The sequence below is a fragment of the Chinchilla lanigera genome, unplaced genomic scaffold (assembly GCF_000276665.1).
Source record: "Chinchilla lanigera isolate Chin_1 unplaced genomic scaffold, ChiLan1.0 scaffold00089, whole genome shotgun sequence".
NCBI lineage: Eukaryota > Metazoa > Chordata > Mammalia > Rodentia > Chinchillidae > Chinchilla > Chinchilla lanigera.
In genome coordinates this window covers 447,468-470,694 of record NW_004955490.1, presented here as the reverse complement: position 1 = coordinate 470,694, position 23,227 = coordinate 447,468, and the positions used below count along the sequence as shown (strand labels likewise).

General features: G+C 36.0%; 1 protein-coding gene across 2 annotated transcripts in view; it reads left to right on the top strand.

Annotated features, from left to right (window-relative positions):
• Window positions 1–22,405, top strand: part of Luzp4 (leucine zipper protein 4) — a 41,953-nt gene extending 19,548 nt beyond the window's left edge. For both annotated transcript variants that reach the window (XM_005404620.2, XM_005404621.2), the window contains exons 5-8: window positions 11,853–11,934; window positions 16,300–16,352; window positions 20,112–20,229; window positions 21,778–22,405. In XM_005404620.2, coding sequence (XP_005404677.1) covers window positions 11,853–11,934; window positions 16,300–16,352; window positions 20,112–20,229; window positions 21,778–21,852 — 328 coding nt within the window. In that variant the 3' untranslated portion in view covers window positions 21,853–22,405. The remainder of the gene's footprint in view (window positions 1–11,852; window positions 11,935–16,299; window positions 16,353–20,111; window positions 20,230–21,777) is intronic.
• The last annotated feature ends 822 nt before the right edge of the window (window positions 22,406–23,227 follow it).

The following is a 23,227-nucleotide window of genomic DNA, read 5'->3' as shown; positions in this document are numbered from 1 at the left end:
TATATATTCACTCTTGCCTTCTAAAACTAGTAGAATAGGTCTGTCTATCCTAGCAAAAGAACTAGAGAAATTTAAATAGCACTATGGATTTTTTTAAAACCCAAGGCATTTTTTATTTCATTTTGTTAAATTGTTAATAAAAATTTAATTTTAGTTTGAATTTCTCAGTGTTGGTGCTCTATTTGCATCCTAATTGTCTGGGCAAGTACTTGACTTTATACTAACCACTACAGATAATTGCCAGTTTCATCTAAAATATTTCTAAAATGTGTGATTCAGTTATTGTATATACATGCAATGACTGATGCAGACATCACTTCCATATAAAGGCTCCATCCTACTTATACTAGCAGTATACACAGAATTTCTTATGCAAAATTACAACATGTCTAACAATGGTAGCAAGTAATTTGTATGTCTCATTTGTTAGGGATTCTCACATTATAATTCATTTTACATATTAATTTTTTTCAGGTGATATGATACTTCCATTAAGGCCCTAAAAATTTCATTTGAATTATTGTCCAGTGATATATTGCCATATCTTTGCAAATACATTTTTATGAGCAAAGCCCTAGGTTTGATACCTACCACTCCAAAAAACACCCAAATTAGAATATAATGAACAAGTCATTTAATTTTTCCTTTATCTTTTACTATTGCATTTTATATCCACAGCACAAATGAATAGTACTTGAATGAGTCATCAAATGTAGTTCAGGTAAAGGCCCTGGATTCAATCCCCAGAATTGGCGGAAAAAAGATACTTACTAATAATGTTTTCTCCCTTACCCTTTCTTGGTTTTACATTGATGATCTGATGTCTTCTTTGGATGGGCTGATAGAGAGGGATAGCAGAACAAAACCCATTTTTTGTTCCTCCACTAAGTAACTTACTCAAAATGAGTGACATAATCTGTAGATCTTAAATTAGCGGGCCTGTTCACCTGATGAAAGTTTTTGTAAGCACAGACAGAAGTTTCAGAGGAAATGAAGTATTTAATTTGGGAGTGCTTACTATTGCAACTCCAATTACAGGGACAAGACATATAGCTCAGTGGGCTGAGTGAGTGCTTAGCATGTGTAAGGCCCTAGGTTCAATTCCTAGCATCAAGCCAAGCCAATCAAAAACAAAATCTCCGGTTAAAGAGTGGTCACTAATGTCTCATTACCACACATTATTTGGATATTCATATTAGGCAACATTCTAAGTAATTCCTGAAATTGTTTCAGGTCTGATTATAATAAATAAATCAGAACAGATCCCTAATATATTTCACTTTAAAGGCCGAAGTTTTTCTATTTTATTTCCTTTTTATTCTCACATTCTTCACTTTTCCCTAACCCCATTTATTGCCCAAATGTTAGTTTTTTTTTTTTTTTTTTAAGATGCCAGTGAGAATTTGATCTATGCTTTTCTTTTTTTTTTGGTTTTTCTCCGGTACCGGGAACGGAACTCATGACCTTGTGCTTGCCAGGCAGGCGCTTTGCCGCTGAGCTAAATCCCCATCCCCTTGATCTATGCTTTTCAAGGGTAAGGGAGTATGAGTAACTTGAATGAGTGGGAGTAACATAAAAATAAGATGACATTGGTGCCACGTCCCAAATTAGTTAATACTTCTGGGGCCCAATTTTTTAATACAGGAAGGCAGAAATTTCAGCTACATGATTTTAAAGAAATATACCAAGTAAATATCTTAGTTCATGAAAACTTAATTTTGGGTTTTTTTTAAATTGTGGTTTAAAAAAAAAACATAATGTTTACCATCTTAACCAAATTTTTTGGTAGTGGGATTTGAACCTAGATATGCATGCCAGGCACACACTCTGTCACTAAGCTACGCACCTTCCCAGACCCTATCTTAACCATTTTCAAGGGAGCAGTTTAGTGGTGTTAATCACATTTATAGCATAGATCTTTAGAACTTTTTTATTTTTGAAATCTAGAACTCTAAACCCATAAAACTCCTTTTCACTCTTCCCCCAATCATTAGTACTCACCACTCTCCTTTTTTTTCCTATGAATTGGACTACTTTAGATGCCTCATATAAGTGGAGTCATATAGTTTTGCCTCTTGTGACTACTTTATTTTACTTAGCATAATATCCTTAAGGTTCAGCCATGTTTTTGCATGTGTCAGAATGCTGAACGATATTCCATTTTATGTATGTACCACATTTTGTTTACTCATTCATCCAGCAATAGGTATTTGGGTTGTTTTCATCATTTAATTGTTATGAATAGTGCTTCTGTGAACATAAGTGTGCAAATCTCTTTCAGACTCTGCTTGCAGTTCTTTTTGAAATACTCCCAGAAGTGGGAATGCTGGTTCCTATGATAGTTCTATTTTGAACGTTTTGACAAACTTCCATATTGCTTTCCACCTTTTTACTGTCTTGACAGTGAAGTGTTTTCAGTTGTTCCACATCCTTGCCAACTCTTGTTATTTTCTATTTCTCTGAGATAAGCCAACCTCATGGGTGTAAAGTGATATCTCTTCGTGGTTCTGATTTGCACTTTTCTATTTATTAATGATGCTGAGTATCTTTTCATATGCTTGTTGACCATTTATATATTGTTTTTGAAAAATTATCTAAGTCTTTCCCACTTGAATTGGGTTGAGTGCTGTTGTAGGAGTTTTTATATATTCTATATCCCTCATCAAATATATGATTTTCAAATACTTTCACTCATTATGTAGGTCTTCATTTCACCCTGTTGGTTGTGCCCTTTGATAGGCAAACGTTTTTAAATGGTGATATCAGGCCTGGGATGCCGCTCTGTGGTGAAGTGCTTGCTTAATGTGTAGAGGGCCTTGGGTTCAGTCCTCAGTAGCACAGATAAATGAATTAATTTAATTGTGATATAGTCCCATTTGTATAATTTATTTTTGTTGTTTGTGCTATTGGTGCCCTGTCCACGAAATCATTGTCAATCCTAATTTCAAGAAGCTTTTCCCTTACATTTTCTTCTAGGAGTGTTGTTTTCTTTTGTTTTTGTGGTAGTGGGGATCAAACCCCATTCCTCATGCATGCCAGGCAAACACTCTATCACTGAGCTACAGCCCCACCTCTCTTTTAAGAATGTTATGGTTTTGGGTCATATATGTAAGCTTTTAATTCATGTTGAGTGTTGCACATGATATATGACAAAAAGACATTCCTTTGCTTGTGATCCAGCTTTTCCAACACTATTTACTGAAGAGACAGTGCTTTCTCAGTTGTGTGGTCTTGGTATTCTTGTTGAAGATCACTTGACCATATACATCAGGGCTTATTTCTGAGCTCTCCATTTAATCTAGTGATCTATTTGTCTGTGTTTATGCCAGTATGATGCTATTTTGATCACTGTAGCTTTGTAATATTTTAATGTCAGAATGTATAGTCCCAGAGATTCCATATGAATTTTAGGACATTTTTTTTTATTTCTGCAAAAAAATGCCATTAGAATTTCAATAGGGATTATATTGAATTTGTAGATCACTTAGGGCAGCATAGACATCTTTATAGTATCCAGTCTTCCAATCCAAGAGCACTGGATCCCTATCCATTTATTTGTGTTTTTAAAATTTCTTTGAGTGATGTTTTCAGTGTGCGAGTCTCTTATCTTACCTCCTTGGTTAGGTCTATACCTAAGTATTTTGTTCTTTTTGATGCTAATATAAATGGAATTCTTTTCTTAATAACTTCTTTGAATTGCTCATTCTTAGTATGTAGAGCTGCAACTGGTTTTTGCATGCTGTTTTTATACTGAAATTCAGCAAATTTTATCTATAATTCAAATAACTTTTTGGGGGTTGGGAATATAGCTTACTGGTATGATGTATGCTTTATATGCATGAGGTCCCTAGGTCCCATCTCCAGCAATGCAAAATGTATATATAACAGATGTGTCTGTGTGTGTGTGTCTGAGCGCACATGTGTGTGCAACCTTTAAGGTTTTGTTTTTTTATTTTAAAGATAAAACAAAGAAAACATGTTAACTGACATGGAGACATTTACAGAATAACACAAAAACAGTAAAAGTAATACATATTTTTCAGACAAGGTGATAGGAAATTAACAGTGGTGGTTGTATTACGTATTGATATGTTCAGGTCGGTTGCTCATATAAACAAATATAGACATGTAAAATTGATCAAACAAACATTAATTGTTCTTTTCAATAAAGGAAGTCAGTAGTACAACCAACTTAGCTATCCTGCATATACCTATATACATATTTTTCCCTTCTTTTTTTCTTTTCTCTTTTCCCTCATCTCATTTGTTCCTTCCTTTGAGCAATTTCTTTCTCTTTTATAATACCTATTGTAAAGGTTTTCTACATAAAAGATCATGCCATCTGTAAGCATATAATTATGCTTCTTTCCAATTGGAATTTTTTTTGAGACAGGGTTTCTCTGTGTAGTTCAGGCTGGCCTTGAACTTACTATGTAGCTGAGGCTGGCCTCAAACTTCTGCCTCAGCCTCCTGAGTGCTGGGATAACAAGCGTGTGCCATCACTCCTGGTTAATTTGAATGATTTTTACTTCTTTTTCTTGCCTAATTAATTGGTCTATGGCTTCTAATACTATGTTGAATAGAAATGGTGAAAGCAAGCATCTTTGCTCTTTTCCTGGTTTTTAAAATTTATTTATTATTTTAAAGAGAAAAACCACACAAAATTTCAAAACAAGATAATAGGAGGGTAACAATGGTAATACATTGCTTATTGTTATTTTTAAATTTTAAATTGTTACCCAGAGTACAAAATATTGGCAGTTAATTGTCCCAAACAATGTTAGCTCAAACCTTTCCTTTCAATGAATGAAGAGAAATTAGTAGTATAACTATCTTAACTATTATGTATATATTGCTTGCCCTTCCTTCTTTTCCCATTCCCCCATCTCAGTTTCTCTTTCCTTTTGAACTTTCTTCCCATTTCACAATATCTATTGTACATTTTGGATCTTATTTACTCTTTCAGCTTCTCACACTGGGGAGGCAATATGATGTTTACACATGTGTGTCTGGTTTATTTCACTTAAGAGTATGGCCTCAAGTTACATCCATTTACTTATAAAAGTCTCAGTTTATCCTTCTTTGTGCAACTCCATTGCATAAAAAGACCACATCTTTTTTATTCATTCCTCAGTGGATGGGCATTTGGGTTATTTCCAAGATCCAGCTATTACAACTTGTGCTGCTATTAACATAGGGGCACATATATTGCTATGATACGATGCCTTTAATTCTTCTGGAAAGATACCAGGAAGGGCAACATCTGGGTTGAATGGGACCTCCAATCCTAATTTTTTAAGGAATTTCCATACTGATTTCCACAGTGGTTGCACCAATCCACCCTCTCACCAACAGTGGAGAAGAGTTCCTTTTTCCTCGCAGCCCCTCCAGCATTTGTTATTGATTGATTTCTTAATAATAACCCTTCTTTCAGTGTTGTTTTAATTTGCATCTCTTGAATGACCAGTGATGTTGAACATTTGTTCATATATATGCTATTGTATTTCTTCATCTGAGACGTGTACATGCATCTCAGATGCCCCTTTTTTGATTGGGTCTTTAAATTTGGGAGGTCCGATTTTTATGAATTCTTCATCTTTTCCGTAGTAATCCTTTCTCTGAGGAACAGCTGGTAAACATTTCTTCCCACATTTTGGGTTGTCTCTTCACTCTACTGGTGGTTTCTTTTCCTGTGCAAAAGCTTTTTAATAGGATGAGATCTCGGTTGTTGATTCTTTGTGATAATTACTGTGCAGTCAGGGTTTTATTCATAAATTCTTCGCCTACACCAATGCCTTCAAGAGTTTTACTAATTTTATTTTCTGGCAGATTTAATGTTTTGTTTTAATACTTAGATCTTTGATCCATCTCAAATTTGGTTTAGTGCGTGTTGAAAGATATGGGTCCAATTTTAATCTGTGGCATGTGCATCACCAGTTTTCTTGCATTATTTATTAAAGAGGCTATCTTTCAGTGAATGTTTCTGTCAACTTTGCTAAAGATAAGGTGGCTGAGTATGTCTGGAGTTGTTTCTGCATCTTCTAATCTGTTCCATTGATCCTCAGGTCCTTTTTTTTGCCAGTACCATGCTGTTTTTATCACAGTAGCTTTATAGTATAATTTCAAGTCAGGGATTGTGCTGCCCCTTGCCTTGCCTTTGTTGCCCAGAAATGCCTTTGCAGTTCTACATCTCTTCTGGTTCCAGATGAAATTTAGGATTGTTTTCTCTAGTTTTGTGAGATATGCTATTGGAATTTTGATTGCAATTCCATTAAATCTGCATAAAAGTTCTGGAAATATGCCCATTTGCAGTATATTGGTTCTTTCTACCCAAGAACAAGGGATATCTTTCCATTTTCTGTTATCCACTTCAATCTCCTTTTTCAGAGTACTGTAGTTTTCAATGTAGAGGTCTTTTGTAACCCTCATTAGATTGATTCCTAGGTATTTCATTTTTCTGGGTTCTATAGTGAAAGGCATTGTTTCCCTAATTTCTCTCTCAGTGTGTTTGTTATTCATGCACTGGAAGGCTATTGATTTTTGAGTGTAGACTTTGTATCCTGCTATACTACTGAGTTTTCTTATTAAATCTAGCACTTTTTAGTGGGATTTTGGGGGTCTTCTATGCAGAGTATTATATCATCTGTAAATAATGATAATTTAACTTCTTCCTTTTCTATCCTTATTCGTTTTATTCCCCTCTCTTGTGTAATTCCTCTGCCTAAAGCTCCCAGGACTACGTTGAGTAAGAGTGGAGATAGTGGATATCCTTTTCTTATTTCTGATATTAGAGTGAAAGTTTTCAGATTTTGACCATTTAGTATGATGGTGGCTGTTGGTTTGTCATAGATGGCTTTTACCAGATTGAGATAAAGACCATCTATTCCAATTTTCTGTAGGGTTTTTATCATGAATGAGCACTGGAATATGTCAAAAGCTTTTTCTGCATCTATTGAGAATATCATATGGTTTTGCCTTTGATTCTATAATATGGCATATTTCATTTATTGATTTATGTGTGAATCATCCCTGCATCCCTGGAATGAACCCCATTTGGTCATGTTGTATAATCTTTTAAATTATTTGCTGCATTCTGTTTGCCAGTATTTTATTGAAGATTTTTGCACCTACTTTCATTAGTTTGATTGACCTGTAATTCTCTTTCTTAGTTGAGTCCTTCTCCAGTTTTGATATCAGGGTAATGCTTGCTTCCAGGAATGGAATTTGGGATTATCACTTCACTTTCAATTTCATTAAACAGTTTGAGAAGTAGTGGTGTTAGGTCTTCTCTATGTTTCTTGTAGAATTCAGCAGGGAATCCGTCAGGGCCTGTGCTTTTCTTTGTTGGTAGGATTTTAATTACATCTTCAATTTCATTGATTCATACTGGTTTATTTAGGACTTTCATATCTTCTTGATTCAGCTTTGGTAATTCATAAGTATTTAGGAATCTGTCTGTTTCTTCTGCATTTTCCATCTTATTAGAATACAAATTTTCAAAATAGGTAAGGATATTCTTCTGGATTTCTTCAGGGTCTGTTGTGATTTCACCTTTTCCATTGCTAGTTGCATGGATTTGTGTCCGTTTTTTTTTTCTTTTTTGATAAGTTTGGATATGGGTTTATTCATTTTATTTAATCTTTCAAAGAGCCAACTCTTTAATTCATTGATTGATTTTATTTTATTTTTTTAGTCTCCAGTGCATTAATTTCTGCTCTGATGTTCATAATTTTCTTCTTCTTAGGAGCTTTTGGCTTAGCCTGCTCTTCTTTTTCTAGAAGTTTGGACCATTAATGCTGAACTTGTGTGCAGCAGGTTCACCTTTAACTTGTTTATTTGTGCTTGCTCAGTTTTCCTGATATGGGTATTCACTGCTACAAATTTCCCTCTTAAGACTTCTTTCATTGTGTCATGTAAGTTCCAGTATGTTTTATGGTCATTGTCATTTAACTGTAGAAAATGTCGACCTTCTTCTTTAATTTCACCTGTGACCCACTGATTGTTCAGGAGGGTGCTATTTAATTTCCACATGTTTATGAAGTTCTTGTGGTTCCTTTGCCATTGATTTCAAATTTCATTGCACTATGACCTGATAATATGCATGGGATAATTTCAGTTCCTTTGCATTTACTTAAGCATGTTCTATGAGATAGGATGGGGTCTATTTTGGAGAACATCCTGTGTGCAGCAGAGGAGAATGTGTATTCTCATGTTATGGGGTGAAATAATCTGTAGACATCTACTAAATCCATTTGTTCAAAATTTTAGTTTAGTTGTAATATTTCATTGTTGATTTTTGTCTAATTGATCTGTCTTTTTTGTGACAGTATTGAGATCCCTAATACAATTGTATTAGTCTTGTTTAATTTTTTATTCCTGTTAATATTTGTTTTATATAGTTGGGTACACTGTTATTTATTACACATATATTTATGATTGTTATCTCTTCCTCTTGGATTGTTCCTTTTACAAGGATGTAGTGACCTTCTTTATCTCTCTTAATCAGTCTTGGGTTGAAATTCAATGTTTCTGCAAATAGAACAGCTACCCCTGCTTTCTTCTGGGTTCCTGTCACGTGGAGTATTATTTTCCATCTTTTGACTTTCATTCTATGAATTTATTTTTGAATTAAGTGTGTTTCTTGTATGCAGCATATTGTTAGATCTCACTTCTTGATCAGCCAGTCCGTGTCTTTTGATTGGTAAATTGCAACCATTAACATTGATGGTTATAACTGATATGTATTGACTTATCCTTGTCATGTTTGTTATGATTTGTGGCTGAGTGTTCCCCCAAAACCTTATGCAGTCATGGGGCAGGCTTCTAGAATTTATAATTGATTCATGGCCTAATGTTGGGATTATGGGTATGAGTGCCACATCCACTCTGGGGCAGATCGTTTGCATATAATGTAAGGTAAGGAAAGAGGCTGCTTGCTGCAGTTCCTCCCCTTTTGTTCTTGTTGCTTTTGCTATCTTCTGCTGCCATGAACTGTTGCCTGCTGCCATGTACCACTCTGCCTTGGACTCAGCCAATTATGGACTGAAACCTCCACAAACTATGAACTAAATAAACCTTTCCTTCCTTAATTTTGGGTGTCAGGTATTTTGTCCCAACAATGAGAGAAAAGTAACCAAGACAATGTTTTTTTCCTGTTGTTGGCTCACTCTTTTCTCCCCTCCCTCTATTTGTTTGCCTTGCCTGGTGGATTCCTTCCAGTGTGGTGCATGTAGTTATAGTCCTTGTTATCTCTTTCTAGAATGTCCTTCAAAACATTTGGAGTGCTGATTTGGTGGTCATAAATTTCCTCAGATGTTTTTTGTCATGGAAGTATCTTATTTCTCCATCAGTGTTGAAAGATAGTTTTGCAGGGTACATCAATCTGCATCAAAGGTTGTTTTCCTTTAGAACTTGAAATACTTCACTCCAAGCTCTCATTAACTTGAGGGATTGTGCTGTGATTCTGATGGGTTTTCCTTTATAGGTTATTTGTTTCTTTTCCCTAACAGCTTTTGAGATTGTATTTTTGTGTTGAGTTTCTGGAATTTTGACTATGATATGCCTGGCTGTAGGTTTTTTATTATGGTGGCTAATTGGAGTTCTGTATGCTTCACTTAACTGTATGTCAAATTCTTTTCTCTACCAGGCAAGTTTTCTGCCATGATGTCTGTGGACAGGTTTTATTTTAGTAACATTTATGCTTTCTCTTGCTTTTTCATTGACTCTAGTCAATCTTATGCTATCCATCTTTGCCTCATCTAGCAGCTCCTGTATTGATTTCTCATAATTTCTTGCTATTTTTAAGAAATCTTTATTCTCATGATTACTAACCACATGCCTGTAGTACATATCTGATATCTTGTCCTCACATTGGCTTTCTCTGCTGCAGTTACTTTTAGTGGAAGTGTTATTCTGCTGGATATCTGCTTGAATCTGCCTTATGGATTCCATTTCTTTCCTGTGCTGAGCATTCATGACTTTCCATAATTTTCTTAAGCTCCTCTATTTTTTGGTTTGTACCTGCTCTAGAGTCACTAAGCATGGTTTTCATTGTGGACACCATCTCTGCAGTTATCTGAGAAATTATTTCTGATTTGATTTTTTTCTAGAGCCTCATTCAATTGCTTTGTTGTTACCACTTCAGAGAGGTCAGGTGGGTGCCTTTCAGATTGTCCCACTTTTTGCTTTGTGAATGGTGAGCCTTATCCCACCTGTCCCACTGGGTGAGGCCCACCAATGATGTGTCATCTGATTATGGGTTGTATTCACTCCAGTGACCTTCAGTTTTCCTTCCATTCTATGTGCCCTAAGCCACTGGTATACTCAACTAACTTTGAGGCCTGTGGGCTCATGAGTGCTGCAGAGGCCACTTTGTATACCACAGGATATGGCAGATGTTCAAGTCAGGGAATAGTCTTGATCACATTGGCAGATAGGCAAAACAAACAAACCACTGAGTTCTGTCCTAGAAGCAGGTAGTGATGGGGCCAAGAAATCCACTGGACTTAATCCTAGCACTATCAGACCCAACCCCCTCAGAAAACACATGCAACCTGTCTGTGTTCTCACCACAAAGGGTAGGTTCACCATGTTGTCCATAGCTGGAGTTTATCACAGTTTAATCTCAGGAGGTCTGTGACTAGCCCTTCTCCTCTCCCTGACCTTCTCATTCCTGTTTCCAACCCAGTCACTGCAGAATGTCTACCCCAGAAACCCTGATATGGGTTGTTCTGTGAATTCTTATTCCCAAAGTAGCTCAGTCTTAATCAATAAACTCTTTCTCAAGATGGTTTCTGACTATAGCACTCCCAAGTACAGTGGGTGCTGCTGTAGATTTCTTTTCCAATGCTTAGCTTGCTATGAGGAGGGAGTCACTTTCAGAGTGAGACCTCACACTATAGTTGTACTCTTATACAGTGACCATGGGCTTTTCTTGTGACTAATGGCATTTATTGGGGCTGACAACTCTCTTTGAATGTACTTTGTTTTTGTTGTCAAGTCCTCCTCCCTGGGAGCTGGGGTTAGTGTTTTACACTGCTTTGTTCTTTTCTCTGCATTATCTTTAGTTTCTCGACTTTCTCTGTGCTTTTCTAACTTTCCTGACAGATCTTTCTTGATTCTTAGAACTCCTCTCTTTCTCTTCATTGCTTTCCAGACATCTCAGTTGCAGGCCTTGGAGAGACTGTGATTTGCTGCCAGCTTATACTCTGCCGTCTTTCTTCCTCCTCTCTTACTGTTCTTATAATGTCACTAATCCCATTAAATTTAAGGTCTCTCTCTCTCTCTCTCTCTCTCTCTCTCTCTCTCTCTCTTTCTGGTACTGGGATCAAAGGTACTCTGCTGTTGAGCTCCATCCCCAGCTTCTTTTTTATTTTTTATTTTGGAGACAGGGTGTCACTGATTTGCCCAGGAGGAACTTGAACTTGGGATCCCCCACCTTAGTTTTCTAGGAATGGTGTCAGCAAGATGGCTGTTACAGTCTAAATATTTCTGTCTCTAAGAAGCCTAGTCTCTGATATGAGAGCACACACATGTGCATGTGTATTTGTGAGTGTGTGTGCGTATGTTGCTGGAGATTTAATCCAAGGCTTACCCATGCTAAGCACATAGTTTATCACTGAATGTACCCTTAACCTGATTTCTTAGATAAATTACAGAGAATAAAGAATATAGCTAATATTTCAGTACTGTACATTTGAATATCACTGTTAATTTCTAGTATTCTCATCATAAAAATATTAAATAGTTTATAAGCATAAAATAAAAATATTGCTTAAGACATACTCTAAATAATTTCTTTCAAAGTAAAAGATTGATTTTTTAAAATGTTTACCCTTTATGATTAATACTAGGAAATTTACAGTATATAAAAGAAATGACTACTTTTACAAAAGGATGTCGGAAAGAAATTATTCAGTGAATGTGAATCAAAAGGTAAGTGTCAGCACTTTCAACTTTATAGCTCAGAACCTGTGTGGTTTTCCATATCATTTTTCATTTGACAAGGTTTTCCATTTACAGATTTTGTTTCTTCCATTAGTTTTGGCATTTATTTATATTGATTACTTTAATAAATTTTAAGCTGTTTACCAACATCAATGTATAAGGAAGCTGCATATCTTGTCATAGATGTCTACGTATGTAGCCAACTGTTTCTAGCCTTATAGTACAATTGCTTATAAACATTCCCTCTTTCTTTTCATTACCCCTCATCCTTATGTAACCCATTATATTATTTAGGTTGTAAATGGGTGTTAGACAAAAGTGAGAAAAGATGATATAAATAACATTAGTAACGTGTTATTTTTAAATAATGTTTTACAACCATTATATCCCTAGGATATTGTCTTCGTTTTATTGATTATTTACTGAAGATATATGAATATCCAGTAGCAGAAATGATATGAATAGTATATTGATTGTGCCAATTCAGCCCATTATTTCTGAAAATTTCTATCTTTAGTACATAGCACCTGTGTTTGACATAAACATTTAACTCAAACGTTTTAATGAATAGATGTGGCTCCTATATCAAATACCTAGTACTTATTCGTATCCACGATTGGTACTTTTTCCAATACTTCTCTACCTATCATAGTTTCAGAGATTTGGCTTCCTTTCCTAGTTATTTTACTTGCTAAGTGTATGTATGACTTTGAGCAAGTCACTTTACTTTCTTTTAGTTTTCTTCACCTGTAAAACAAAGAGTTTAGAGCTATGAAATGTCAAAGAGATATAAGCACTGTAGTGCAGTGGTTAATGACAGGGGCATTTCGTCCATACTTGGAAAGAGTCATACTTCTGCGATTTAATATGGCAGTGCATCAATTCTAACACACACTTGGTTTTTTTCAAGTTTCATTTTTTCTGAGATCAGAAAATGTCTTACATTCAATGCCATACCATAGTTAAAGTGACATTGTTCTACATTTTTTCAATGGTACTTAATATGGAAGATAATTGTCCTACTAATTTCTATTAGTTCATTGAAAGGAACAGTTAGTGTTTATATTGCTTGATCAATCTTCCATGCCTATATATGGTAATCTGAGCAGCTACTTTGCAGATAACAATATGCAATATAATAAGCATTGCTAATTTCTTATCATCTTGTTTTGAAATTTTGCATTGCTTTTATTGGTTTTTAAATTATTATCTTTAAAATAAAATGATAGTGTGTGTATGTATAATCACAATGGTTTAGATTTGATGAAACATAGTAGCTGTGGAACCTTTGGTAAGACTCTTTGAGTCTATTTTCTGAACTATAAAGTGGAAATTAGATGACTGATATGATTAATTTTAATATGTGTAAACATCTTAGGGCAAAGACTGGATTATAATATCCATTCTATAAGTTGAACTTATTTCATGACTGTGATTATATCAAATTATTTATTATAATCACTCCGTTTTCATACTGATGTGTTATGATGTGAACTTTTTAAAAGTTCTGATATTTTAATTGATTTTATATGATTCATATTTTTGGGCCAGGGATATAGCTCAGCGGCACAAGCGTTTGCCTAGCAAGTGCAAGGTCCTGAGTTCAATTCCTGATACCAAAATAAATACATAAATAAATAAACATATTTTTGACACACACACATATATATATATACATCTATACCATGTTCATTCATTATTCAAGTGATTCCAGTTTGCAGTGAGAAGTTCCTAAGGGAATATGGGGGCAAATACGAGTACTGTTTAAGTGGAAGCAAAATCTCTAATAAGCTAGTTAAGCATTTCCATTTGCCCATTCCTTTCTTAATTCTGCCTTTAGCCCTACCATTTTACTAATTTTGTTATCAGAAGATTTTTATTCCCTATAAAACTCAATGGCCTCTTATTAATCCTCTTTCTTTTTCCCACTTCTTTGTAGTACTTGATTTATTTGTTCAACATTTACTAAGCTCTTAATATATATCAGAAATATACATACTTGAGAAAGTGTTTGTTCCCAAGAATTAAGAAATAAGCAATAAAACATACTGTAACAATTCAGAGAGGGTCTGAGGATGCGGCTCAGTGGTAGAGTGCTTGCCTAGGCCTGGGTTCCATCCTCAGCATGAGTGAAAAAAGAAACACCCTAGGATAGAAGTATGTCCAAGGTACCATGGCTGCATAAGAGCAGGATCCTGAGCCACTTAGAGAGGTCAGGAAAAACTTCCTAGGGAATATAATGTTTAAGTTGAATCCTACAGGCTGAACAGAGTAAGCAAAGCAGAAAAGGTTGAAAAGTCAGAAGAAACACTATCTGTAAAGGCACAGTAGTAAAAGATAGCCTGGCATATTATGGTAAGCTGCAGTCAGCTGAGTTTGTCCACATTGCAGAGTCCTAGCGGTTAGGAACTGATACCTCATAGGCCAATGAAAGAAGCTTTGCTTTTAATTATTTTGCATATTGGAATACAAAGTAAGATTGTGTCAGAATTAGGGAGTCTTCCACTTTAAAACATAATTGCAAAGTGTAAAATGTATGGGCAGAACTGTTGAGAGGTGAGTGTAGAGTGGTGGAGAGTTAGGAGCCATATCATATAGTTCCTGTGTGCCATGCTGGAGTACAAATTCCATACTGAGGGCAATGTAGAACTATTGAAAGACTTTAAGGAGGGAAATGACATTAACCAGTTTATTTTAGAAGTGATCACATTGGCCTGGGGGTGTAATTCAGTGGTAGAGGTCTTGCCTAGCTGTCACAAGGCCCTGGGTTCTATCCCTAGCACTGCAAGCAAATAAGTAATATTTTAAAAGAAATACATGCCATTAGCCTAAATCCCCTTTTCTCAATAGTTTCTTATTCTAATTTCGTCCATATTTCCTCATTTCTATAGCTCCTATTCTCATTTCTCCTACTCTTTCTTCTATACTCTCTAGTTCAACTCCTTGATAGTTTGCCACAATTGCCACAGGTTCCCATATAAATTGCATTTCCATTCTAACCGTAGTCTTCTCTTTAGTTCTTGGAGAGGACTTTACTAACTTTGCTGCCAGTATAATATAGGTACAGCAAGCTCTGTTTAACTTCTGGAGACACTGCCATTGGACACATGTCCACCCTGAATTTAAAGCTGCCTTCAGTAACATGTTTACTGGAAAACACTAATGGTGTCCAACCTAAACATGAATGGTGTCCAGTCTAAACATGAATTTTCCAACAAGAGAATATTTGATCTATAAACATTATAAATCTCTTGGCATGACAGACTTCCTTGTTACCATACTATGTGAATCCAGGCACTCAAGCATACTAGGCAAGCACTTTACCACTGACCTACATCCCCAGATCTTTATACTTTTTATGTTGAGACAGGGTCTTACTAAGTTGCCCAGGCTATTATCAAACTTTTGATCCTCCTGTCTCACCTTTCCAATGCCTGTCATTTGTAGGTTCTTAATACCAAATATACTTGCATAGCTATATAACTATGGCTAGAACTTTATATAAAAATATTTGTACTATGCAAAACACCACCTACATATAACTGGATGCACTGCAACCAGTTCAATTATGGAGTGATTTGGGCCAATTAACACTTCAAGTGCTTTAATTATGTTTTGGTCCATTTCATTGACCACATATAGAAGTAACCTATGTTGTCACTTACATAGTAATTACAAGACTAAGAGATTCAAGTTAATTTTTGAAAACAATCTAATTTTCACTTGAAATGTTTGATTGATGTAGAAGTGACATTCTTTTTTTTTTTTTTTTTTTTTTAAGCTTATCTTTCGAACTCAGGACCTTGCGCTTACCAGACAGGCACTGTGCCACTGAGCTATATCCCAGGCCCTAGAAGTGACACTTTCTAAAATTAAATTTTGGAAATAGTAGTTTTCCTCCTCACTTAGCTATCTTGAATATGGTCAAGATCTCAGTTTTATTATAAATTAAGATTTTGAGGCCACCCTTTGTGGATTTTATCTACAATTACAATCTTTTCCCTACATCCATATAATCAGTGTCTAGACCCAGGCCACGTCAAGATCCTACAGACCTCTCTTCTGAGTCACTATTAGCTATAAGACCTTGGAGAAATCATTTGACTTGCCTGAATCGCAGTTTCCTTGTACTTTATGAGAGAGGGCTGGACTTCTTGATCTCTGTTTGCTGGCTTTGTATTCTTGAATCTGTGATTTAGCTCAAAAAAATCAGAAATTGATCCTTAGACTTAGAATCAAACAAAGAGAATATTGTCACTGAAAATGTAGAGTCAATTTTAAATATAGCCAATAAGTACTTTGTGCTGAGTAAAGATGATCTTTGCATGATGCATCTCAACTTTTTTCATTTAGGTAGCACCAGAACATGAACATAACTCCTACGAAGCTGAAAGAAATTATACAAGGTAATTGCAGATAGACATCTGTACAACTAGTTTGGTTATACTTAGAAGAAAGTATGGGAAAAAAGGGATTAAATATAACCTCCAGCAGGGGGTCTTACAATCTGACTTTGAATAGTCTTTAACAACTTTTGTAAGAAATCCTAATATGGAATCAAAAAATTCTTAATTAAAACTGGCTTGGTTTTGTTTTTACTTTTGAGAGTTCCATGCATCACTTGCCTGTGGTAAGTAGTAAGTGTCCTGATGTACCCTTGTTGTACCCTTTCTGCTTAAAGCATGCGGGAATTGTTGCCCTGAAGAATCCAATGCTGTCAAGACTTTTCCTTATTTTTGTTCTTAAGATTAAAAACTCTTCACTCTTTAATAATTGTGTATACTACTGTTCCAAATGGTTTTTGCTCCAATACTGTGCGCTTTTGCACAGTGATGATGTTGGGGTGAAAAAAATAGTTCTCTACCCTTTTTTAGTTCTTAGTGTACATAAACCCCTGTAACAGAGGATAGAAATACAAACAAATTTATTAACTTATATACCTCCTGTATATATGTGAGATGCTCAAGGAAATCTTCAAGAGTAGATCTTCAGGAGTTGTATTACACTGTGTGCTTAAATACCATCCTCTCTGAAACAAGGGTGTGGGGAAAGGCCTGTACAGGAGAGGGGCCTGAAGGATAAGGTAAACAAGAGTAAGATTCACTGCCCATCCTTCTCTTCCTAAGCACGAAGGGAGACAGTCTTACAAATGATTTCCCATAAAGATACAAATTTCTCTGGAAAGGGTAACTTCTACTTTTTTCAAAGCTCATGGTTCTAAAAATAATTAGTTCAGAACAATCTTTATGAAAAAGTGCTGTGTTTCTATTGGCATCTTCTGGTATTCTACAGTCATTTTTAAGAGCATCTGGAAAGAGAAATGCTGTTATAATCCCCTTGAAATGGGCCTAACCAAAAGTACCTGTGAAAAGTGTTGCCAGTACGATGGATGCAGAAGCAAATTAATAAAAACAGCTACTATTTACTGAGTGCTTATTACAGTATGTACTAAGCACTGAACTTTTACTTTTGTTTTTTTTTTTTTTTTTTTTTTTTTTTTTTTTTTTTTTTTGGTTTTTCTCCGGTACCAGGAACCGAACTCACGACCTTGCGCTTGCCAGGCAGGCGCTTTTGCCGCTGAGCTAAATCCCCAGCCCTGAACTTTTACTTTTGTAATTTAATTTAGCCCCAGCAATCCTGTGCAGTCAGTATAAATATTTCCATATTACAGATAATCGAAAACTCAAGAGGGTTTGTTTGTTTTGCCTGCTGCATTGGGGATCAAACCCAGGGTCTCTACCACTGAGTTATACCCCAGCCCAATAAAGTGTTTTAACTTCATCAAAGCCAAAGTGAAATAACTAAGTGCTAGAAGCAATATGAGTTTAGTTTGTATTTCTACAAAACCTGAGGGCTTTCTACTCTTTCATGTTGTCTCTCCACAACTGTGGGAAGAGGTTCAATTCCTGAAACGCCTGGTGTATTCATTTTTTGCTTAAATTACTGTAAATGAACACAGTAGATTCACATCTTAGCAAGTGCAAAGCCAATAACCACAACCAGGAGATAAAAGAGTGAAATGTACTACTTGGAATACACATTGAGAGCACCGTACTTTGTGGAGACAGGTACATCCTTGAGCTTCAAGGTCATATAATCACATGTTCAAAAAAATGACAGATACTAACTCATGCCTGTAGATGGGGAATTTAGTATTATAAGGAGCATGGTTTACTGTAGGTCACCTTAAAAAAATGAGTCAGAGTGACCTGGTAGTTTTTGCTGGTTCCTTGTTTCTCCAAAGAGTCTTAGCTGAAGGTACAACCACAAAAGGCTGAAGGCATAACAGTCATTTAAGAGGTCAGCATCTCTGCCCCACCCTGTATGTGTACTTTGTCCCTAAACGTGCCCTCCTAGGGTCTGCTGTTACTTTAAACAATTTATGGCAGTAGAGTCTCAAAGAGAAGAAATAGAGGAGGTGGCCAGGCTGCTCTTTTATCCAGAGGCTGGGGAAGAATTTGCTTCCAAGCTCATTCTAGTATTAGAATCCATTTCCTTGCTGCCTGTCATTCAGAAGTCACTCTTTTTCTGGAGGCAACCTGAATTCCCACTCCTGTGCCGTCCGCCATCTTCAGACCAGCAAGGGCATGTCATGTCTTTCTCATTCTCAACCATTCTGACTTCTGCTTCTGCTTCTGCTTTTGTCATATGATTAGATTAGATCAAACCTGGCATATGTTATTAAAGGAAATAAAGAAAAGGAAAGAAAAATTACAACTAAAAATTAACATGTTGGGGATAGGGTGTAACTCAGTTGCAGAACACTCCTCTCACATGCATGAAGGCCTGGGTTCCATCCTCAGAACCAGAAGAACAAAAAGAAACTAACACTGAGTTAACTACTCAGAACACAATCTCTTTTTTTTCCTAGTAGGAACAATATTTATAACCAGAACAAGAATAAATTGTAAAAATACTTATTTAAAACCACTAACCACAGCAACTGAACTGAGAGTATGAAGATAACTACACAGTTTTGCACTTGTGTTGTACTGTGCCTCTGACGGTGTGACTATATGTGACAGACATTCCCTTCAACTAGTCAACTATTGAAAAATTTTTAAAATATTCTGTACTGTTTATTTACATGAAGAGCTGTTATAAGACAAAGCAAGAGCCAGACCCACTAGCAACCACTCAGGGAGCCCTGGAGAGAACATACCTTCTTAATGTGACAGAATGAAAATTATGGTCCTAAGAACATATGTGCTACAGCTGTTTTTTAAAATGTTTGCTTTAACTTACGACCCTGAAGAGCAACCCAGGCCTCCCATATACGAGGTCTACCACTGAACTCCAGCCCCAGCCCTTCCACTACCTTTTGGTAGCAATTTTATCAAGATATAATTAACAGGATTTTTAAGAAAATTTTTGTGTGATTCTGGAGATTGAACCCAGGGCCTTCTGCATGTTAGGCAAGCATTCTACCACTGAGTTATACTTCCAGCCAGATCTATCTTTTATACCATAATGTTCGCCAAGTTCACAATTCAGTGGCTTTTGCTTTTTATTTTTGCAGTGTTGAAACCTAAGGCCTCGTTCATGCCAGGCAGGGAGTCTGCTACTGAGTTACAGGGCATCAAAGGCTTTTGGCATATTAACAGAGTTTTGCAACTATAACCATAATGTAATTTTAGAACATTTTCATCACCCCCAAAACAAAGTTTATGCTCATTAATAATGGCTTCCCATTCTATCCAGTCCCTTAACCCTAGCCCAAAGCAATCAAAAATAAATTTTCTCTAGGTATGGAAGCTCTGAATACTTTCGTTCCAAAGTGCTTATAAGCATAGCTATACTTAAGCAAGAGTAGCTGCCTTGGCATTTAAAGAGTGGAAAGACACCTGTAGGACTTTTGAATAAATGATATAAAAAACTAGGACCTGGAGATGGCAGAACATGTGCTTAGCACAAAGGCGGCCCTGAGTTCAATTCCCAGCAACAAATAAACAAGCAACCCAGATTTTATGTGCATGTGCTTCTCGAATCCTTCCAAACCTGAAAGTTTACTACTGAAAGGAATATTGAAGACTCCTGAATGTACCTTTTTCATTTTACAGTTGGTACAAATGAGACCTAGAAAGGTTAGTTTGAGTGGCCCAAAAGTTGTCATCTAATTAGTGGCTACCGTATACACTGTATTAAATATCATTCTTAATTGACAGATATATGAATCGTGGAGATGATTCCTTCTTTCTGAGGACCAGACATACTGGGGAGGGTTCTCCGCACCAGCCCAGAGGAGTATTCCTGAAATACAACTTTAAAGCACTAGGAAATCAGGTAAATGGAACAGAATTGTGCAATAGCCTTGTTTACTAAATATTCAAGAATCTGTGTCAGTTTTAGGCCTACTTGGTATATATAAGGGTATCTTTATGCATAGAAAAAATGTAGTTAACCAGAATCTTCCCAAAATCCTCAATACACAAGACATCTCTCCCTTGTGTTCTACCTTTGGGAAAGACACAAAGGTCAACAAATAAGCTAACCTTGATTATTTATTTTATTTTATTTTATTTTTGCAAAACTGGGGATTTAACCCAGGGCTTTCACACTGAGTTAAATCCCCAGCTCTCTTTTTTTTTTTTTTTATTTTGAGACTGAGTCTAATTTACTAAATTGCCCAGGCTGAGCTTGAATTTAAGATCCTCCTGTCTCAGCCTCCCAGAATGCTGGGATTCCAGGCCTGCACCACCACCCTGATTATTTCCTCTTTAAAATGAACTTCAAGTTGAACATGATTTTAACCCAAGCTGCTACACATTTACATGTGTGGGTGCCTTAAGGCTCAATGTGATTCTCAGTTGTCAAGGAGGCAGCTGTTTATCAGAGTATGTACTAAGGGAAGAAAGTATGCTAATATATTTTTAAAGATTTGCACAGTAGGGAAATAATTTTCTGCTAATCTTCAATTAGTGACAGGTTGAATTAATCAGTGTATACTCTTCCATCTATGCTCTGATTAATTGTGCTGTGCATAAAAGTATAAAACCCACAAGTTGAAAATAGGCAGTACATAGTAATAAATACAGACTGCCTGTGCCTCAGAGCAGTATTCATCTGGTTTCTTATTTAGGTTTTGGGGAGGTATTGAGAATGGTATATCTGGAAGATGGAAAAGAAACCTGGGCTCAACTGTAAATTACATTTGGTCAATCTCAGTTATTCTAGTCAGTTGTAGACTAGCAACAGCAATTGAAAGTCACTTGGCCCCAGGGTTATCTTCAGAAATCAGATCACCAAACCTCTAGAGATAGTTCAGGCATTTACTCTCTGCTGCGTAGACATAAGTCTGATCCTCATCCCTCATTCCACCGTGGAACCTTACCCACTACCTCTGGTGGATAGTAGAATGTGTTCTTCCCTGCGTTAAAGGTTGTTATTTTTCTAGTACTGAGGATTGAACCTAGGGAGCCCTGAGCTACATCCCCTGCCCTTTTAATTTTACTGTATTTTATTTTGAGACAGGATCTTTCTAATTTGCTCTGGCTGGCCTCAAATTTGTGAACCTATAATCTTGAGTAGTTGGGATTATAGGCATAAACCTCAATGTCCAGATCATTAAAGGCCTTTGATTCCACCATGTAGCTGTAAGAATTAAGAAGCAGCCTCGGTGGCGTGCCAGCAATCAGGCATACTTGTGCTTTGAGGGTCACAGAAAAACACTCTGCACAGTTTTTTATAGCTGGCAGAGGCTTCTGCCTTTCCCTGAGAATCTTTTACAACCATTGCATCTCATTTTGATAACCAGATTTCATGAGTATTTTGTAAGATCGGTAACCTCTCAAAGTAATTTTTTTTTTTTTTTTTTTTTTATCTCCTTAACAGACTAACCTTTCACTCCATGAGAGATTCTCTAAACTGGAAGCTCTGAGAAAACCAAGAGGTTTCATCAACTACTGAAGACCAGAATGTTCTTTGCTATTAGATTATGTTTGAGAGTGTATATGTGTTCTTTCAATATTTACCCTTCTACTGTTCCTTTTAAAGTACTTTTCTCTATGTAAGCTTTCATGTAATCTACCAAAATTAAGCAATTAAACGAAAGAAATGTTTAGCTTTTGTTTGCATAAAACAACAGGAAGGAAGTCAAGAACGGAGGTGATTTCAAATGAGAGATGTTAGGAAAACAGCTATGTTTAAGAACTAAATGTCTTTTCAACGTCAGAGAATTTGTTCCTTTAATTTTATTCCCCTAGAACTTGCTTGACTCCTAAGACACCTCCATTGTATCAGTTTAACAAAGTAACTAAATATCTTTTATGGCCAAATACTCTGCGCCACAAGTCAGTCTGTAAGTGGATTCTACTCTTTGGTTATTAAAATGTTACACTTGTATGCTAGCTTTTACAATTCTATAGGAATTTGTAGTTTCACTTTTGAGATAGACTTATAAGAATTTAAAACTCTGTCATTTTTTTTGTGAACACATGAAACAAATAAAGCTTGAACATAACTGTGACTCTTTTGTGGTCCATTGATATCTGGGGCTCAAAGTAATAGAGATCCTGCTACAGACAAATTATCAAAGTGTAATTTAGAGCTCAGTTCCTGTGTCCAGCTAAGCCTGTTAGGGTCACTGGAAATGGCGAGTTTGCGATTATCTGGTACTTCCATGTAAGACTGGTATTTTTAAACCTAATTTTAATAAATTCTGTCCTCACATTTAATAGTTACTTGTACAAGAAAAATGCAAAGGAGAGGGAGAGGGAGGGAGAGAATGAAGAGGAGAGAGAGGAAGGCGAAAGAGAAAAGAAGAGGGAAGAGGAGAAGAAGAGAAAGAAAGAAAAAAAGGAAGGAAGGAAGAAAGAAAAGAAAAGAAAAGAAAAGAAAGAAAGAAAGAAAGAAAGAAAGAAAGAAAGAAAGAAAGAAAGAAAGAAATACGCACATGAGTAAGAGTCATATCTGTCCCTTTTCATATTTTTTTTGTCACTAAGATTTCCACAGCAGTGCTCTCCATAGTATACAGTTTCTTATTGCTGGACAGTTAAGGCTGCTTACAGCTTGAGTTTTTGTAAGTTATATTTATGATGAGGCTCCATGTACCGCACTTATATTTTCATAGTACATCTCTAATTCATTCTCTATGATAATTTTCCAGAAGTGAATTTCTAAATCAAATAATACATGTTTAGAATGTTACACATATTGATAATTGCTGTGCAGAAGGGTGTTACCATTTGACATCCTCACTACCAGGAAGGGTTTGTTTTCTTATATTCTCACTGACAATATAGTATGGAAACTGTTCACAGTGCCTTGCTTGCTGATGTGTCAT